Source organism: Stegodyphus dumicola, chromosome 7 (assembly GCF_044657685.1).
Source record: "Stegodyphus dumicola isolate Sdum_Otavi_A_Nest chromosome 7, ASM4465768v1".
Taxonomy (NCBI): Eukaryota; Metazoa; Arthropoda; class Arachnida; order Araneae; family Eresidae; genus Stegodyphus; species Stegodyphus dumicola.
The window spans coordinates 75800801-75822037 of NC_140774.1; the positions used below are offsets into that span (position 1 = coordinate 75800801).

At 31.2% G+C, this 21237-nt stretch overlaps 1 protein-coding gene across 7 annotated transcripts in view; it reads right to left on the bottom strand.

The window, feature by feature from the left end:
• Positions 1-21237, bottom strand: part of LOC118196996 (syntaxin-binding protein 1-like) — a 122665-nt gene that overhangs the window by 41447 nt on the left and 59981 nt on the right. For 6 of the 7 annotated variants that reach the window (XM_085820479.1, XM_085820476.1, XM_085820480.1 and 3 more), the window contains 2 exons: positions 17066-17148; positions 7945-8084 (listed from right to left, as the gene is read on the bottom strand). In XM_085820479.1, the coding sequence (XP_085676605.1) occupies positions 7945-8084; positions 17066-17148 (223 nt within the window). Of the gene's footprint in view, positions 1-3382; positions 3668-7944; positions 8085-17065; positions 17149-21237 lie in introns of those variants that run through there. The other variant, XM_085820478.1, reaches the window with a different exon arrangement.

Here is a 21237-nt window from a genome sequence, read left to right on the forward strand (position 1 = left end):
ACTTAATGCCAGAACATAATAAAATGAGCATAATAATAATGATCATAATAAATAAATGAATTTAAAGGTACTTTAGTGACAGATATTTGATTTAGCTTAGAGAAAAGAAGTTCTACTTATCTGAATGTTCCGTCTTGGTGTTGTAAAAGATTGCAAGGAAGATAAGACCTTCAGAAGAACTTTCGGTTTTGAGAACGAGACAATGAAGAGGATATTCGCGAAAATTTTTCTTAAATAAATGAATATTTTCTGAAAAACATCTTTAAAAATTTAGGAGCTCTTCTAAGATCCTTCTAAGATCCCGGCTGGAGACGTGTTCCTCGAACGTTCAACCAATCAGACGAAAGTTCTGCTTCTGAAGGATCACGGGTAACTTTAAATATGGCGATGGCTCTCACTGTGAAGTGATGGACGGTGGAAATAGAGGCCGACTTAATTATTGCTGTTTTGTTGTAATACAACTGCCTGAGTCATTTTTTAAATGTTTATATATTCATTAAATATATAATCGTGGAAATTTCAGAATTGACAGTATTTTACTACGTTCTTGCAGTTCGGATTTGTTTACAAATTGTTCGTCGCCAAAAGTTCGCCAAATTTGTCGTATTTCGTGCTGATCGTGTATTATCACTGTTATATAATAGAATTTTATTTCTTAAATTTAAGTTGAATAATTTTTTAAAATCCGTTTGTATATGTGCGGCTTTTCTCCTAATTACTTACCTTTTAAACTGTTAAATGCATAATCAGTGACACATTTTAAACAGCATAAAAGATGTATAAAAAAGAAAAGCACAGCTTATGTAATAATGAGAATACTCATTAAATTTGTCTATTATTTTCATGTTATTAATGAAATACTTTTCGGATTATAAATACATTAGAAACTACTATACTTTTATTGTAAATGCTACATATTGAAACATTGGAAATTTATGGATTTATTATTATTCATGATAAATATAACTTTTGTATATGCATTCATTAATATAAATCTTATTCATTACATTAATACTAATAAATATATATTAACAACTTCTAAACCATCGCATCTCTCTATCTGTATGTAAATATATGACTTATTAGATGTGTATATATATATGTATGTATGAATACAAAAGTGATTGGTTTGGTTTATTAGATTACGGCAAAGCCCTCGAGGGCTATCTGCCTTAAGGGAGGGATGCCTTCGTGGAGGACTTTCTAAGGGAAACTGGCTCGTATACACGTTACACATGGGGAAAACCATGAAAACACCCATGCAGCCAGCCCGTTCACGGGATTCGAACCTTGGACCGAACTACCAGTGTTCAGCGACGTTACCGCTCGGCCGCTGGTGGGCGGAATACAAAAGTGAACATTGCCAAGAAGTTTATTTGAAGTTGCTTTTAATTCAGATAACGATTATGTAATTGGCAGCAACTACAGTTATCAGTTCTTTGCAAATTATTATGGGTATGTAATAATCAGTTGAAAAATAATTTATGAGTATTTGAGTACTAAAGAGTGTACACATTTTGTTATTGGGTAAATTCATAATTATATCATACGTATGATCTACGTAATAAAAACATGACTAATAAATAATAAGAAATGTAACAGCTGTGCATTTATAACATTTGATTACTTAAAACAGTGCAGAACTGATTATCACCTTCATGTCTGTTTACATAATGAATTGCACTTTCCAATTAAGTGCACGGGCCTACTAGTGGCCGAAGCGTCGTTGAACACTGGTAGTTCTGTCTCAGGTTAGAATGCCGCGAACGGGCTGGCTACATGACGTTTCCTTGGTTTGCCCCATTTGTAACTGGTATACGAGCCAGTTTTAAAAGATCTTCTACAAAGGGATTCTACTAACAGATTTGAGCTGAAGCTGGCTAGCATAAAAACTATGCTCTAAAAAAGATTGACTTTTAGTGCGCTGTAAGTTAAATCCTTCCTTCATTATTTTAAAAGGCCCACTAGCGGCCGAGTGGTAAAGTCGCTGAACACTGGTAGTTCGGTCCGAGGTTCGAATCCCGCGAACGGGCTGGCTGCATGGGGGCTTTCGTGGTTTTCTCCATGTGTAACGTGTATACGAGCCAGGTTCCCTTAAAAAGTCCTCCACGAAGGCATCCCTTCCCTTAGGCAGATAGCCCTAGTGTGCTTTGCTGTAATCTGAATAAACCAAACTATAAAACAAACTCATGATGTGCACCACCTAATTTCTAGAGTTGATATAATTAATGTGTTTTAGGTATATTACCGAGTGTTCTATGAGACAGTAAACAACTCGCACATGTTTGATTGCTCATGTATTTATATGCTTTATTTAATCTTCATTTTGCTCAATAGTATCTGCTGGCTGTGAGGATGTAAATATCAGTCATATAGAATTTTATCATAGAAGTTTTTTTTTTTTGTCTGTTTGAATGGACAGAGGAGTAATTATGAGCCATAAAGTTAGTCAGGAAAATGCTTTCACCAGGTCACAAATTTTACAGTGAGCCATCAAATTTTCATTGAAATGCAGACAACAGAAAATACACATAAGCGATGTGTGATAAATAGACTTATCCAGCACATATTTTTAAACTATTCTTAGGTGTATACAGAATTTGGCTATTACTGATGTAATTGATTGCTATAACCAGAAGTGTGTTTATCTGTTACATGAAGTGCCAGAGTGGAGATCAAAGTGATTAACTTGATAGCAATCACCTTTCTATTATCTTCCATTACTAACAATAAAGTTTAAAACGAAAAGCATGTGAGCGGTACAAAACAACACGAAGAAGCGAATGTCACTTGAAAGGAAACGTCACTTTCGCCAATCTGAGCGATAACTGATTCTTGTTTGGCTTTCAGCCTGTTTACCAAGTGAAGATGGTAACCCTATTTCGCCAAAGACCGTTTCTCAGAACTGTTGCTGCAAACGTTTTGTTCCGGCAACAAACAGCTAATGTGATAACGCTTTTATTACAGAATTTCCATGCAAAAGAAAATTTCTAAAAACTGCCAAATTTCCAAAACAAAAGTCTCTTGATTACACTTTCTTAATATTCTTAGAGTTTGTGGTTGAACATGAACTCTTCCACTCTGCTCCTAATCTCACTTTAGCATTAACAGCTATCTTTATGTGTTTATGTTATTTATTTTAACTTGATCTGACATCTGATTTCTAAAAACTTGATCTGACAAATTCATTATTTTTCGCCTATTATAACAAGGGAAGAAATTAGAAGTTCTTTCTTAATATATATACCTATATATATATACACATTGCCCTCCAAAAGTTAAGGAACACCATATTTTTCAAAGCTCATCATTACAAAAATGTTAGTAAACGTTTAAATTCACAGTTGATATGCACAAAGTTTAAGAAAATATATGCAAAAACAATAGTTACCACTTTTATTTTATAGAAATGAATACTTCTACAGGAGTTGGAAGAAAAAAGCAAAAATTGTAAGTTTTGTTCACGAGTGTTAACCTTCAGTTGTTATCACAGTTTCATGGACAATATCAATGTCCAGGAGAAGTCATTTGCCCAATTCGCTGAGGTGGCGGGCGATAGGATGAACGGAAATGGGGATATTACTAGCTGATGCTATTACGCGTCTCAATATCTCTCGTAGTGTTGTCCACCGACTATGGAATCAGTTTGAATCCAAGAATTCTGTGTCTAGAAGAGATATTCCAGTCAGACCTAGAATTACAACACCTGCGGGAGATTGTTATTTAGCTCTTTCGGCCCGAAGAAGGAGCAGAGCCGCATTTAGACTTCATAAGGCCCTATGCTATTTGAGATATGGAGCCTTTTATAAGTCCAGATATTATATGTCATTGCCAAATATGATTTTCGGATACCTAGAGGGGTTTTTTTTTGGTGGGGGCCACAAAAAAGCGAGGGCCCTAAGCTATTCCTTGTGTAGTTTATACGTAAATCCTGCGCTGAGGAGGAATAACATTACTGTGCATCAGCTCATGCCAGATCTTTTAGTGGCAACGGGAACACGAATCTCAGCTACTATTGTGCAGACGCCTGGCACAATACAGTTCTGTATGCAAGACGACCAGTTGTTTGTGTCTCCCTCACCCGAGGACACAGAGGTGCCCGTTTATGTTGGGCAACAGAACATGTCTCCTGGACCAGTCAACAATGGGCCTCTGTTCTCTTCGACGAGTCCAAGTTCACATTGGAGAGTGATTCAGGTAGTCAGCTGATCTGGAGGGAACAACGCACCAGATACAACCAATCCCACATTGTGGAAAGACACAGTTACAGAAGTGGTGGAATAATGGTTTGGGCTGGGATCTCTCTCGGTGATAACAGTGACCTCCATGGGTTATATAAAGGAACTTATACATAACACACACACAAACATACATAATACACACACAAAAAAAAGATCACATGCGTTTCCGTTAAAAATATGGGAAAGAATGTTAGTGTTTACATAAGAGAGATAAAATTTTTTGGCACGCTTCCAAACAAGAGCTCTCCGGGAACTGTTAAAGAATTACCATTCCATTTTCGCTGAGTCGCTGATCATTCGCTCAATAAAGTGAATCGGTTCTTTGAATTAGTTCGGAGTGGATCGTCCAACTTTAAATTGACTGACGTTAGCCTCGACCACGCTCTAGGCTTTTGAGTGGTTGACTTATTATTTAAGTCAGATAGGCAAATATTAACCCTCTTATTAACAAATATGTATTTGAGAAAATATTAACAAATATATCGTTGGGACTTATTATGTAAGTGAAGTCCCAAAGATATGTTTGTTTGAAGCTAATACTAGTTTTTTATTGGCACATCAGCGGAAAGAGAGAAAGAATTAGGCTCGGAAGACATTAAGTTCAATTAACATAACAAACTGCGCTCTTCCTTAACTGATTTGATCCAGCTTATTATTCTTTGCAGGCTATTATTATGACAGTCATCTTATCAAAATTAAAGTTTGAAATATTGATTATGTCGAAAAGACTTTTGTATTCTGGAGCTATAGCATGACTTGCAAAATAAAATCATAATTGGTACTTGCCTTCTACAATGGGTTTGGCGCAAGAAAACATCACTGGGGCAACTTGGGCTTAAGAAAGTGTGATTTAGGCAAAACAGGAACCTCATTTTTGCGAAATTTTACAATTAATAGAATTTTTGAAGAAATGAGAATGGCAATAAATGAATATGAAATTACAACAGGTGTTTTCCATTTTGATGTCAACGTCCCAATCAGCAGTCAACTAGTGGATGATAAAATCTGTAGTATGGTTTTAAAACCCACAAAACATCACTACCGAAAATGATAAAGAGATTTTTGAGAATGAAAAGATTTCAACTGACAGTTAAGTGAGAATTTCCGACACAGAAATTACAGGACTTGAGCAACGGAACTTTCTAACTGAACAAGAAGTTACAACACTCTATAAAATTAAATAACTATTGAGCTTTTTTGGTAAATTTGATTCCCTAAATTATAAATGCTTCATTATTTCATAAACAACTATTTCATATTTTTAATTTCATACTAATTTCTACATGTCATCTTACTAGACTTAAACTGATGATAAAAAAATACACATGGCCGCTAAAGTTCCGATTCTGGATGTCAAACTTTGTATATAAAGAAATTAATCAGCCCTGCTATTATCCTGCTGGTCCAAATATAAATTAGTCACATAAAAAAATGACCCTATATATTTTTAATTCTTTCTAAGAATCAATAAAAAGGCTGCTATGAGTTTGACTACGAGTTAAGAGGCAAACATATAAGTTTGAAGATATATGAAGGTATAATTTGCAAGAAATCTACACTGCGAAAAAAAATATCTATATCTCCCGTTCTATTGGACCGACTAACGAAATTCAAATTACGTGTTTCATGCCTCGAAAGCGCGACTTAGGATATATATTAGATTTATATATAGCATTTTTCTAATATTTTGACACAAAATCGAACTTTTCTGAAATATTGACGAAATTCAAATTGCGTTTTTCATGCCTCGAAAGCGCGAGTTAGGATAGCATTGTTCTAACATGGATATTTTCACAACAAAACCGGACTTTTCTGAAATGCCAAGCCAATTTTTTTCCATGTTCCGATTCTACGACTCAAGTTATGCCTAAATATTAAAATTTGTGCGAAATTTAAGGAGAAATTCAAAAATTCATAAATTTATCTTGGCGCATTTTTTTTATTTTCCGCCAAGAATAATTCACTTCGCAATTCTCAATTTATAGTAACCTACTTACTTAATTTCCTTTTCTTTTCATTTATGCACGAGAAGGAAAAAGGTTCATTCTTTCAAATAATTTTAACAGCGTAAACCACATTAGATGTTATTATCGCTTTAAAAAACATGCCAAATTTTAAAACGCGAAAATATATAAATTCACGTATATCTTCGGAAATTTTGAATAAAAAGCTCTAATCTTTTGCAGGTTTGTTTAGAAATACATCTACTTTAAGATGATGATAAATATTTTATAGATTATAATTCAAATTTTTTTCGAAAAATTTATAAAAATTATTTTTAAATACAAAATTTTAAAAATAAATCATAAAAAAAATGTGCGAATTGGATTTGGAATGAACCTAAATTTCGAAATGTGAAAGGAAGAATAAAATAAGTTTAATTAAAAAATGAGATATTAATAAATATATACAAAATTCAATTAACATGGAGGAGCTAAAATTTTGAAAGTTAATTTTTTTAAAACTACTCGTGCGATTTTTACAAAACTTGTCAGTTTGGCATAATTTGAGTCGTAGAATCGAAATATGGGAAAAAATTGGCATGTCATTTCAGAGAATGTCCGATTTTGTTTCAAAATACCTATATTAGAACAGTACTATATATAAATCTAATACATATCCTAAGTCCCGCTTTCGGGACATGAAAAACGCAAGTTGAATTTCGCCAATAGGCCCAGTCCAGTAGAACGGGAAATATAGAACTCTGCCTTTTTATTTATTTTTTTTTTCCTTCTTCTTTTTTACTGAAAACTAAGTAAATAATATTCGATCTGAAAATTAAAAAATAAGTGATAAATTATTATAACTGATTTTTAAAATGATAGGCAATATATGTTAGATGAGCAGGTTTTTAAAAGAGCATGTAGAGGAAAAACATTTTATATCTGAGCTAATATGCTATATAGTATAAGGATCTTTCAAAAGTTGATTGCTTAGTTTGGTTTGGTTTATGTAAGAAAAGCTTCGAGGGCTATCTGCCTAAGGGGGGGTTGGCTTCGCGGAGGACTTTCTATGGGAAACTGGCTCGTATACACATTACACATAAGGCAAACTACGAAAAAGCCCATGCAGCCAGCCCGTTGGCGGGATCAGAACCTCGGACCGAAATACCAGTGTTCATCGACTTTACCGCTCGGCCGCTGGTGGACCTTCAAAAGTTCGTAATCATTATTATAAATTTATTTATAAACTAGTAATGCTAAAATGTTTTTACTAGTGGTTTACTATTGGTTTGAGAGTAAAACCGAGTTCATTTGAAAACATAAGATAAAATTTTCTTTTGAGATGATGCCTAATTTTATTGCATTACATTGGTCATGCAGTAAAAAAGAGCAAATCAGATTCAAAACAAGTAATAACTCAGAATTACTGAATATTTACTCAGGTTTGTTTATTTTGGAAATTATTGCTATCTCAACAATATCACTATAAGATTTCTAAAACAAATGAAAGTTTATAAAATAAAAAAGGAAGGATATATTCAACATTTGTTGCAACATTTATCAATAAAATCTCATATAACTGCAATTTATTTGTATACTTTGGATTGCATTTTTCTGCTATAGGGTGCATCTAATGTGTCATAAATATAAAAGGCTACAGTATTTTTTGCAGTTACTGACATAACTGAATTTTCTGTACAAAAAAATATCTCCAAAAATCATCTAATTTAAAATGTAAAATACTTATTAAAAATACATACCTACAATAATTTCCCAACCTGTATGTTCTGCCATTATTTCATAAGCACATCTCATTTCAGAATACGTCACTCCACCAGCAATAAACACAATTAAACGCGACATGTGTCCATATTTTTTGTCTGCACACCAGTAACGAGATCTAAAAGAGGGGGGAAATTTTGTACCGAAAATTATGTGTAACAACAGAAATGTGTTACTTTACAAAAAGGCTGGTAAATTAAACTTCATCTGCCAAGAAAATAATAAATAAGATATCAACACCATAATTTAAGAACGTATACAACTGATTATTTTTAATTAACTTACGCAACCGCTTTTACGAAGAACTTATTTAAATGTATAACTTATTTAATGTGGTAAAAAAAATATATATAATTAGATATCTTAAAAGTGTACAATAAATGTTTCATTTTTAAGATCCTGAATTAGACTTTCTTTAATTAAGAAGAAATGTTTAAAAGTAATGTTATTACTATCTTAAATATGATAACCAGCTATGCTGCATTTTCTAGAATGAAATTATAAATTTAGCAATTTTAAGTATAAAAATTAAACAATTTACTACACTGTTTCCTTTAATTACATGTTACAACTTATTTAGAGCTAGAGAAAGTAATTAAAAATGTGTTTTGAACAAAATGCATAAGATGTATTTTATGTGAAATACATTTTACACTTTAGAAAAAAGTGAAGTGAGAAGTGAGAAGTATCATCATGCAAATGTAAAGTACAAAAATAAAACCATGTATTGAAAGGAATAACTCAAAGAGGTTTTAGTGCAAAATTTTATACTAGTGTTCAAAATTTGGTACTGATGGTTTACTTAGTAAAAAATGAAGACATATACGAAAGCAAAATGCATCTTATGATTAGCGGAAATAAGAAGTGCCTTAAATCAGCTAAGAACATCTTCACAAAATGATACAGGGTTGTTAACTGTAGGGGGATGGGGGACTTTTGTAAAATTTAGATGATAGAAGCCCATCGGAGAGGACAATTTATTTTAATTTCTTAATTATCACATAATTTTTAGAACAAAACTTGCTATTTTAAATAAAATTTCACATTTAAGAATACACTCAAACCTCCCATTAGCGGAACCAAGAATTCTGTTTATTATTTAACAACATTCACTAAATAAGAGGGCATTAGTCTGCCACTTTAGGGATTCAAAAACTGTGCATGAATGGGATGTATCTATTAAAATCAGTATAAGTAGAAGAAGTTGAATAGCATATATTATTAATTTTACAACAGTTACAGAAAGACTGAGGAAGTTCTAACAGTATGTTGTAGAGTCATGAGGATTTTTGATGCTGGAAACGTGAAAAATATGCATATTCCTTGCCAGAACTTGAACTCTGGACCTCTCGAATGCGCATCAAGTGTACTTCAATTACACTCCAAAAACATGCGGAAAGCAGGGAGAAAATATCTTACATACTCCCGCTATTAAAGGACAACTATTATCCCGCTATTAAAGGAACTAGGTGATGCAATCGCCAAATCCTGGTGGTGACGAATTATAGTCCACCAACTTTTAATTTGGGCGCCATTTGTAGAGTCATTAGGATTTTTTAAGCATTACATAAAAAATGTACATTGTCCTCACCGGGACTGGAACTCTGGATCTTTCGAATACGCACCCAGTATGCTTCCAATTACAACCCGAAGGCATGCGGAAAGCGGCGGAGAAAATACCTTACGATGTTAAAACTGTTATTGTACTTAAATTTGCTCTTAATGCATTTGCATCAAATTATGAAACAAATAAATTGTTCCAAACTGATTACAGATTAATAAAATAATCATTTTGATTAATTCTGCAAGGTATTGACAAACTTATTCTATGCTAATTTTATTTTTAGAAATTACATTTTTTTTTTTTTTTTTTTACCCATTTATTTATATTTTACTACTAAGAAAATTTCATCATATTTCCATCTCCAAAGAAGTTTTCCATAAATCCAAAACTCGACTTGAAAAGTAATTCAGAATCATGCATCTATCGGGTTTTAAAGAAAAGTTTTCTGCCACAAATATCTGCACAAACAGTTCATGTTGGCGTGCTTAAATATATTTGTCAAACGATTTTCGGCATTTTAAAGGAAGACTCATTCTTTAGAACACTGCCTTGTAAAATTTGTAAAAAAGGGCACCTGAAATGGAACTATCATGATATCAGGTTGGAGCCATCATTTACATCCAGTTCTGTTGAAAAAATCAGCCGCCGAATGTCATCATATCATGTGTACAGCTTTGGGTACTGATTTTGTATCATATGACACTGTGAAGATTTAGCACCGAAAGTTCAAAAACAAGGACTATGAGCAGAGTACTCTGGCCGGCCTACTGATGTAGATGAAGCCCGCCACGAGAACTTGTGGAAGAAGATGAGTATGCAACTACGCGAAAGCTTATTTAGGAGTAGACGTTAGTGCCATATCCATTAGTCACGCTGAGCATGGCATAAACTTGACGTACAAATTCAATCGCTTGGTGCCGCATGAGCTGACTCAAGGAGATACGGACAGACGTGTTCGGGCCTGCACTAATCTGCTCGAATATCAACGCCAGAACAAAATCGACCGGATCGTCACTTGTGATGGAAAGTGGATTTACTTCTACGGTAGGGTACGAACTGCGCCGAATTTGATCGAAAATCCCCGTCCCCCTTTTTTCTAATGCACGAACTCAGGACTTAGAAGAGAAGGTCTAGCTCATAGAGCTTTTCCCCCTGAAGCAGAAAGTGAGAAGTGATGACGTAGTCATGATGACACTGAGCGCGCAGATGCAATTCACAGCTTGAAAATTAGCGATTTTGAACCAGCGTTTGAAATGAGCTGTGTGAAAACAGCTATAATTTGGAAGAGACAATGTTTGAAAACAGCTATAATTTGGAAGAGACAATGTTACTGCTTTATGCATTTTAGACTGAACCATTAAAAAATTTAATAATACTTACTCAATTTTAAAATAATAGATAAAATGTGCTACTCTTTTAACATAAAGTTCCGTGGGTTTTTTTCAATTTTTATTTGCAGGTTTTTTATTTAATGAACGTTTATTTCTAATCATTTCTTTATCTGCATGTGAACTGAGAGAATTTTTATACTGCTTCTAAAATAACTATAATAGCAGCTATTTAAATTTACTCAAAAAACAATTTTACACTGACATAGTTTTAAACATATATGACATATATGGCAACATTTCTGCTAACCTACATTTGATTTTTTGCCTAATTGTAAATTTTACATTGTTATAATTCTCTTCCGATTCAATATAATTTATTAAATTTATTATTATTAAATTTTTTAAAATAATTTTGTAATTTATACTTATATCTATATTACAATTAAATAAATGTATGTAAGATTGTTACCTTAATTTTGACAAAATAGCTTTACTCAGTGTACCTAATACAATTATTTAATTTTTCAAAAGTGTGAGTAAAGGAAGCAAGTCTTTTTATGCCAATTAATGTTTTATACTATTATATTTTATCTAGAATGCTAATTTAGCACAAAATCTAATCAATAATTAGTTACAAAGGATACAATAAGAATAAATTTAACAAGTACTTAACAAAATTAGTTTGTTAAATACTTGTTATTCTTGTTGGTAGTATTCATAATACTGAAGATATTATCGATTAACTCATGGAAGTCAGATGCTTTTTGATTTCCTGTAGGATGGAGTATACCTTTTGCGGTACTTTTTGAAAATAATGTTTTCTCTGGAGCGACTTTTTGTCTCTCGTTTCCCTTGACCATTAAATAATTAGGTTTTAGTTTGTGACATAATTTGATTTCTTCTCAATTTCTATTTAAAACCTCTTTAATAATAACAAAATTTAAAACAGTTCCATCTTCTAAAACAAATCCTTTATCTAAAACGTGGTTTTTCAGTAATTTGAGGCAGAGCGCGAAATGAGACCTCTGATTAAAACAAACTGCACATTTTGAAAAGAACCGAGAACTTGGTCCAGTTTAGAGTCATAGCAGAGTTTTCAATCTATATGCATTATGTCAAAACTGAGAACGCATATTTTTTCTACAGAATACAAATATTCGCCTCTTTCCTTCTTTAGAGTAAGAACATTATTTTGAATTTTTGGACTACACTAAAATTTAGCGCACCATTTCTTTAATTTGCTAATACTAGGTAAAGATATTCCAGTTTTTTCTTAATTTTTTTTTCTTTCCAAAAATCATAGCTTTAAGATGACAGAGCTCTTATGACAATGCAACGTGAAATATCTTCACTAGTCCACCTGATTTTTTCCTTCTTTTTCAGTAATGCATTAATCTGCGTCTTTATAAAAATAGGCTTTAGATATTTTTTTCAAATTCTCCGATTTGTGCCCCCCCCCAAATTTCGTTATTTGAGATTTTAATTTCTGATACCAATTTCTGTCTAGATGTCGTCCACCTTCTTTGCCGCTGAACAAACATTCTAAAATTTTTCTTTTCTCTATTTTTCAATACTTTAATACAATTTTCTAAGGATATTATTTTGTTCTTCTAATTATCAATGCATTCTTGTTTATCCTTAAACTTAGGGCATTCAGGAATATCTATATTTTCATTTGTGAGTTTTATTTCAAAATCATTAAAATTTGATTTACTATTCATCATCAATTTCGATTTATTATTGTCAACATAATTTACTTTCGGCACAGCATTCCATTTCAACAGTTTCTTTTTGTGGCTATCCAAACAAGCGATTTTTCATATCATCTTCATAAACACTGCATAGAAAATGTTCTCTGCAGATTTTTCCGCTCTTCGCATTAATAGAATCTTGTCTTTGACATTTGTGTATCCATTCTTTCGTCAAAAGCAAAACCTCATTTGGATCCTTTGGTTCCATGAAATAAAATATCTCATCCTTTCGTGCTTCTGTAAGTGCTACGGCAAGTTACTACAGCGCAAAAAGCCATATTACGTAAATGGCACTTTACAATATAGAATTTAAAATAAAAACTGACTAAAATTACATATATATAAATTATTTTAAATATATACATTATTAGAAAACAGATATATATATATGATTAAAATTAATTTGGGATATGTAACCTCTAGAAAATCGTCTCGCAGCTGAATGAAACTACAGTTTTAAACGCGGGAAATCAGAACAGGTGGCATCGCAGTGACGTCAGATTACTGCCTGTTAATTTTCCTCATTAGGCCGTGGCCTTCGAGATTAGAATTAGAGAGATTAGAGATTGTTATCTCGAAGGCCACGATTAGGCTCGCGTCGGCGAGGAGTCGATCAAAGAAATGAGCTAGCCCTTTCTATTTATCATGGAGATAGGAAGTAAGAAGTTTCCTACCTCCATGCTATTATCCCTGGCACGAACTGCGCGGCGTTTCCTGTCCCCCATTTCTTTCCAGGAAGATTGGGTGCTACAAAAAGTCGTTTATCGCCATTAATGGGGCATTCTGTTGAGACTGCAAGCCTTTATTTTCGTTTATCAATATTGTAAAAACTGTGCATGTAAAACAAATATTAATTTAAAGTTTGGCGTGTGCTAAAAAATAAATTTCTTTTACACTCATTTTAAAGTTTTATGATGCTTAAAGAAATGATGAGCCAGATCTTTTTTATTCTCTGTAAGAATTAAAAACTTTCCAAGTTGTAGATTTTAGTCGCTGATATATATATATCAGTTTTGAATAGTAAAATTGATAGATTAATGACATACATAAAACTGATACATAATCAACGTATCAAATATCGGATTTGTAGCTCACCTTAAATAAGTTTCTTGTCTAGATAAATATTAACAAGGTTTTAACTTTCAAATTTAACATTTTAGGTAAAGAGTTCTAATTTAATTATAAAAATTCTTTATTAAATCTAAAAATTGGACTTCTTAAGTCGTTCTAAATTCACACAAATATTATTGCAATATATTCCCGTATTAAACTTTCCATTTTTAATTATTGAAGTTATTTTAAGGTTATTTAACTTTGTTACAAATTCCATATTTTAATACTAGAAACGTTTAAATATTTATTCTGTTTTCCACCTGGCATACATTTAATTTCTAATACACATTTAATTAATAAATTAATAATCATGAGCGTCAGCAGAATTTTCATAATTGACAAAAAATAAATAAATAAATAAATAATAATAATAAAAAAAAAAAAAAACTCCCTTATATTCATATCCTGGGTTGCAGTTCCCTTTTAATCCATTCCTTTTTCACATATTATTGCACTGTACTCAAGTTTTCATGCATGTAGAATTTATATACTTTGTATTGTATTTATGCCAATTTATATTTAAATCATAATTTTTACAAAATCTTGCATCACAACTCTAGTTAACAGAAGATGTTTCTAACACCTTGGCAAAGCTTAATCTTCAGCATGTAGCTTATTTTCCAACCTAGTTTCAGGCTGAATTATTTGTAAAATTAATTACTTGAAATTATTTGTTAACAAAGATGGTCGCTAAATCACGCTAATAATATTTCTAACTGTTGTAATTTATAATGCAACGAGTTCATGTGATTTATAATGTAATTCATTTACAATTTTTTCAGCAGTATTGAAATTAATAGCAGATACTCATAATAATATACATTTAGATTACAATGATTTAGATTGCCATTGCCTTCTTCACTCATGCTTTTATGCTACATTCCTAAAATTTCATAATGGCATACAGGTAAGTTTAACTCATTCACCAAACATGTAAATCTCTAATTCAGCTCACTTTTGTTCTTACGTGTGCTGTATCTTCTATTTTCTTTGATATATTGTTCAGCCTAATTTCAAAAGGTCTTGTGGGTAAGTCACTAAACATTGGTAGTTCGACCCGAGTTTCTAGTCCCAGTGATCCCCCAGGTCTTTCTTTTTTTGTACTTATTTACTGTATAAAAATGTAGCGTAAAAATTTCAGTTCATGAAGTAAAAATATTTTTTAATTTATTCTTTAAAAGTATTGCAAGAATTTTTACCTTTACCTAACATATCTTTTTACAAATTCCTCTAATAAGAAAAAATAAGGAAAGAAATTAACTCAGTTTCGGTGATTGATACCTCGATGCAAATTATATGTAACATTTTTCCAAAAGCATAGAGTTTATATGAATATCAATAAATTAAGGATTATTTCTCCATCTAATTTTCTTAACATGTTTATTCCAGAATTTTCTTTTCACACTGTAGCGCTTTATGAGTTTTCTATAATCATTCAATTTCTCTAGCCATGGCAACTTTGCATACCTTCTGACAAGTTGTTATATTTTTAACCACTGTATTTTAATTCCTGTTGGCTATCAGCACATTATTCACTTGTTTCACAAGTGCAACTTTTATTTTATACGCAAATCTACGTAAAATAGCATTAAAACTTCAGTTATGTGGAGCTCCTGATCGATTGCTTGTTTTAGATTGAATGAAATTAAGCTTAATGTTACTGTTAATTAGCTTGTTATTAATTTAATTGTATGTTTCGAACTAATTATATGTTCAGATATTTCCAAGTATATTACACAAACTTTTGCATCCTAATTTTTAGTTTTTGGTTAAAAAAATAAGCTTTTATTTATTGAGAGGCCTGATTGATTATATTAATTTGCAGTACTGTTTATCTAATTCTTTTCTTCTAGATAAATTTTAGAAAAACTTCTTAGCATAATAATTTAAATTTATTTACAATTTATACGTCAGTGATCCAAACGCATAGTAATGTTGTTATAATAGATTTCATGCTAAGCTTTTTTTTTTTTTTTAATTTAACTAATAATTTCTGCAAACATTTACATGATTGCTTTAATTAACGAAAAATATTTCTAGCACACTTTAACACACTTTGATATGGAATAATTTTTTGCACTCTATTAAATTTTCTAGTCTAGTTCAGACATCTTGACTATTATTGATGTAATTTATTAAAAATATAATTTGTATGCTTTATAATTATTTAAATTATATTATTATCATAAATGAAAGATGTTTGTAATGCTAATATGTATGTTTACCAATACCTATTATTTTCTTTGTTAGCTCTAGCATTTATTACTCTTATTCAAGTAATTAGCCTGCTTGTTAGATATTTTTTACTTGTTTTTGTGATATGTAATTCTATTTATTTATTTTTATTTTCCTCTTGGCTACAATTGACACGAAAAGTTAAATTGTAACCCTGTAGGCAGCAGAGGGGAAGAAATTGTGATTGGCGCAGTTGGACTATTGCTTGACCCGGGGGGATTTTCATTAGCGCAGTTGGAGTACACCCACTTCTACAAAACAGGCCTAAAAGGCGGTTGGTTTGCGCTCGACAAACCTTTCGGCAGCGTCGCAAAGCACACTTTGACTAACAAAAAGATCATGCTTAATATATGGTGGGATTGCCATGGTATTATTCATAAAGAATATCCGGAAAAAGGTAAACTCCTTGAAAGTAAGGTGTACAGCGAAATGCTAGTGCATGTTGACGCTGCTATTAAGAAAAGACGTCGAATTGAGTTACGGCACAAAAAGGTAATGTTCCATCAAGATAATGCAAGACCACATGTGTCTGCATTCTCCGGCTGGACTCTGTACAGATTCGAATGGGATTTTTTGCCACACTCGCCACATAGCCCCGACATCGCCCCTTCGGACTACTACTACCTTTTTTCACACCTGCAGCTATATCTTGCTGCTGCTATCTTCCATTCAGCACAGGACGTTCGAAATAAGGTTGATCTGTTTTTGGACTCGCGGCCACCAAGTTTCTGGGCCGAAGGCTTTGAAAAACTACGAAAACGTTGGCAGAAATCATAGATTTGGTAGTGATTACTACCCGCACTATAAGTACTACTTTCATGTTTTGTTTTTTTCCTTCTTATTTTATTAAGAACGTTTTTGGATGGAAAACTTTCGTTAAAATGAAATACAAACAGTACAACAGTACTTTAAGAAGTCAAACATCTATAAATGTTTCTGTATTGTTTTGCTTCTGTTTACTATGCATGTACAGATCTGATGTGAGAAATATCCTTAACAGAGTCTTTCCGAAATTTTTTAACCATTAAATTAAATTTCCACAAATATATTATCTCCTTACCTTTCATGTTAGTAATAAATGAATATTCACTATTCATATATTTACCTTCTACTTGACACCGAAGTTTCACGTTCATAAATGCCAACAAATGGGTATAATTCCTCATTTAATGTACCATCTATACAGCGCTGAAAATTTATAAAATCAAACAAAAGTCAATATATATGCATATAAATTAAATTTTATTTTGATTTATATTTATCTTCATATAAAAATTCATACCAGTATAGCAATAAGTAATTGAAATTAAATCTAACATTATTTCTACCTCTAACATTCAGCAAAAAATTTCAAACATGTCTAAATGCTATATTTAAAAAAATATTTACAGTTTTGATGTTAGAAATGTCTTTAGTGGAGTCTCTGCAAAATTTATCGACCACGACGTTATGTTTGTTATCCTACCATGAATTCCTCATCCCTTTGCTCTGGCAATATTACGAAGCGATTAATGATACGAATGCGAAGTTCGAAAGACAAGTAAAATACTTGACGATTCTTGTACGAATGCTATTTTTGTTTCGACGGGTTTGCATCAGTGGTAATTTTGATCTTGATTTGGTATACAAAAATACATGACGACATCTTTTTTTTACATTTAATGAAAACATCAAAATATATCAAGTAATACAAACACATCTGAACGGCGAACCAACAGTTACATAATGTAAACACACAAAAATTCTTTCGGCGCTACAGCGCCCTCTAAATGCATCGTTATAATTACTAAAATATATTTCTGGCACCATACATTATATACCTTGTACAGAATAATTTAGCTTTTATGCACTTACTAATGAGAAGACATTTTACAGTTAATTCACTTTTATTTTATATAAAAGAATAATCACTTTAATTTTATGCAATGAAAAATTTAATCTATATGATAATTTAAACTCTTGAATCCATTTAAATATAATGAATTTACATCGCTGCTTAAAAATACTATACTTGTTAAATAAATATGAAATATTTAGGAAAATTACTGATTCATACATAGATTAACTTTTTTCTAGCTTCACATGCGTTATATGACAGCAGAATTTGATCCAGTTTTCTAGTTCCTTATATTCACATACAAATACTCATTATATACATAGCTGATTATAGCTATGGAAAATGTAAAAAAAAAAAAGGGCTTAATGATGACGATTCTGCAAGGTGTCTATAAATACGTCAACAGATGTATTACATGGACCTTATAAGAAATAGACTAACCCAAACGGGTTTTCTCCCTTGTCTGAGGCGTTGCCGGCTGTCACCTTGATCACATCCGGAGGAGTAGGGACGATATGCAGAAATTTAACATTGGTTGCCTATTGCAGCGTGTATAATTGTCAAGAAAAAGCTGTCTGTAGCGCCTCATTTCCCAAATTAGAATTTATACATATTTTTAATTTTTAAATTGAGATTGTTTTTTAAAAATTTAGCATATTTATCAAGCATAATTAACGTTCCAAATAATTATAAAGCTATTGCATGCTTTCAGGACTGGATATTTTTTTAGCTTTTCCTATGCTGTAAGGAAATTTATAACTACTTCTTTTAGAAAATAATATTTTAAATCTGAACTAATAGAAAATTTCAAACAAGCAATTTTCTCTTGCAATTTTTATGCTTTTTATTGGTGTAAATAAGTAAAAAATACTAAAATATTTAAAAATGAATTTTTGAAAGTTTTGTTCAAAATTCTCAATTGTGCTACTTTTTTAAAAGTATAGTTGAGTATTATAGCACAATTTCTATAAAGGAATTTTATTTCAATTATATTTCATAATACATCATAGTGATAAACACTTTTGACTCCTTAAAAATTTTTATGCATTTAATTCTAATATTAAAATTGTATTTAACCGTAATAATTAATTTTGATTGCATTTTGCAGTGATTATTTTTTTTAATTTATCTTTAGTTCAGCGTAAGATTTTTTTTTTTTTTTTTTTTTTTTGTTTTAGTTACTGTTAATTTAATTTATTAGCCCAAAGAGGCGGTAGCCTAGAAAGGCTGTTAGTTTCGAAGCGGCATTTTGCGCTGTTTTACTATAAATGTCCGTGTCTCCTTGCAAATTGTTGTTACCAAATATTATCGCTCTGTATTATATGTAAAGAAATTAAATAATGAAGAATCTGCATGAATACATGTATGTTTCTCGCACTGTGACAAAAACGACGGTATCTAGAGCCATCAAATTTTAAATAATGTAATCCTCCACTCGAACATGGGCATTTGGACGGACGAATTTCGAATTTGTTTTAATCTATTTCATATTTTGTAAAACTTTAACGCATTTTTGATTAACAAACTCAACGAGTTCAGAGCGAGCACTGTACGGAAAATAACAGTTTTATCTCCAGTGCGGAAATTCTAAAGATATGCTGTTTTCAAATGTATGTGGTTTACGGGCGAAGAACATGATATTCAATAAATATAGGTAACACATAAAACTTTAAAAAAGGTTCCTTTTGCGCGTAATATAAAATCTGAGTGCTTCTAGATTTTATTTTATCTTTTTTTCCCCCCTTCATTACGCTCAGAAAATTTTATGCTCCGAATTTTATGAATTATTAAAATAACTAATCCACTTTAATGTTAATAATTTCATGGTCATATAATCAAATAAATATGATCGTTTTATAACGTTATTATAGGTTGGAAAATCACTGCCCGAAAATGTTCATTAAATTTTTTTAAAAAATTATCAGATCTTGTTTAATTTTACCTTATTTATTTCAAAGCATCGCGTACTATCAATCTTATTTAATTTTAATTTATTTTTACGCAAAATTAAGTTCATAAATTTTGTGCTTAAAGTGTTTACCGTTTTACCAAAGTAAAGACGTTTGTACAAGAATTACGCGTGAAAAATTGCACGAAATGCAGTAAAAAGTGCTTTAATGAGATATATTAAATCCTATTTGAGAAAAACTGTGGCTTTCATAATCTCATCATTATATAACATATCACGTTTAATAATTAAAAAGAGTTATGTGATACAAACATTTACGTAGGTTTCAGTGTTAAAGTAAACCAGATCGTCCCTACTCTTTGTTGCCGACATGTCTGTGACGCGTGCCCCGCCCACTGGGTTAGTCTATCTGTTATGGTCCATGATGTATTATAAAATGTGTTTCAGAAAAACAAAAAGATCATATCGTCATATTCATTAATTTAAAAACTTTTTTTTAAAATTGTTACTTTCATCAATAAACCTTTGCATGAGCTACATGCTGGATAAACTCCATTAGAATCCCTACCAGAAAATGCATTCAGCCATGTGATCCTTGCATTTAACTGTGCATTGATTCATTCTTTTCATCAGCAAGAAGACAGTTATCTTAGATATGCCTGTACTGTATAATTTCTGTAATTTTTTTTTTTAAACTCTTTTAACTTTATTTGGTGTTTTATGTTTTTCCGCATTTTACAATTTTTAATGGAAATATGTTGAGCTTTTATGTATTTCTGTTTTTCCGCGAAGTGAGAGCTGAATTAATTGATTGAGAAATATAATTCTAATGAAATTCGAGGGCATAAATTTAAATGAAATGCAGCAAAAAATTCCTATAATTTAATATTCCACACAAGGAAGTCATGTAGATCAGATTTTTAATTTATATATAACCTTAATATTTTAAAATGTTTATTAAGAATAAAGTTTGCATAATATATATAGTAATAAGCTTTTGTTTTATTTATTACATTATTTTTTAAATCTCCAACACTCAAATGTAAAAGGAAAAATAATGTACTATTTGTATAAAAATCCCATAATCAGCCTATAAATAACATTTTTTCACCGAATTCCATAGTAAACATCTTTAATTGTTTATTCATAAAAATCTAACAAATTCGAAAAGTAATTAGATACGCTATGGATACCTTTTTTAGATATATTTAAAAAAATGTTTGGGATGCTTAGGGATGTTAAATATTAATGGCATCACATTTGAGAAAAAAATTTTTAGATTTGTTGTGATATGTTCCCAAACGCTCTACCTCCAGTTACCTAATATTTCTTATTTTCAATATTTTTCTAATATATTAATATAATTTCCAATAATTTTAATATTTTTCTAATAAAGTATTTTGTTACAAAAATAAAGAGAAAAAGATTTTTTCCATAAAGGAACATTAGCACATAGTTTTCATGAAATATTTATGTTGTGTACCACCCATTGCATTTTTTTTCTTATGTTTTATGTTTTAAATATTAAAAC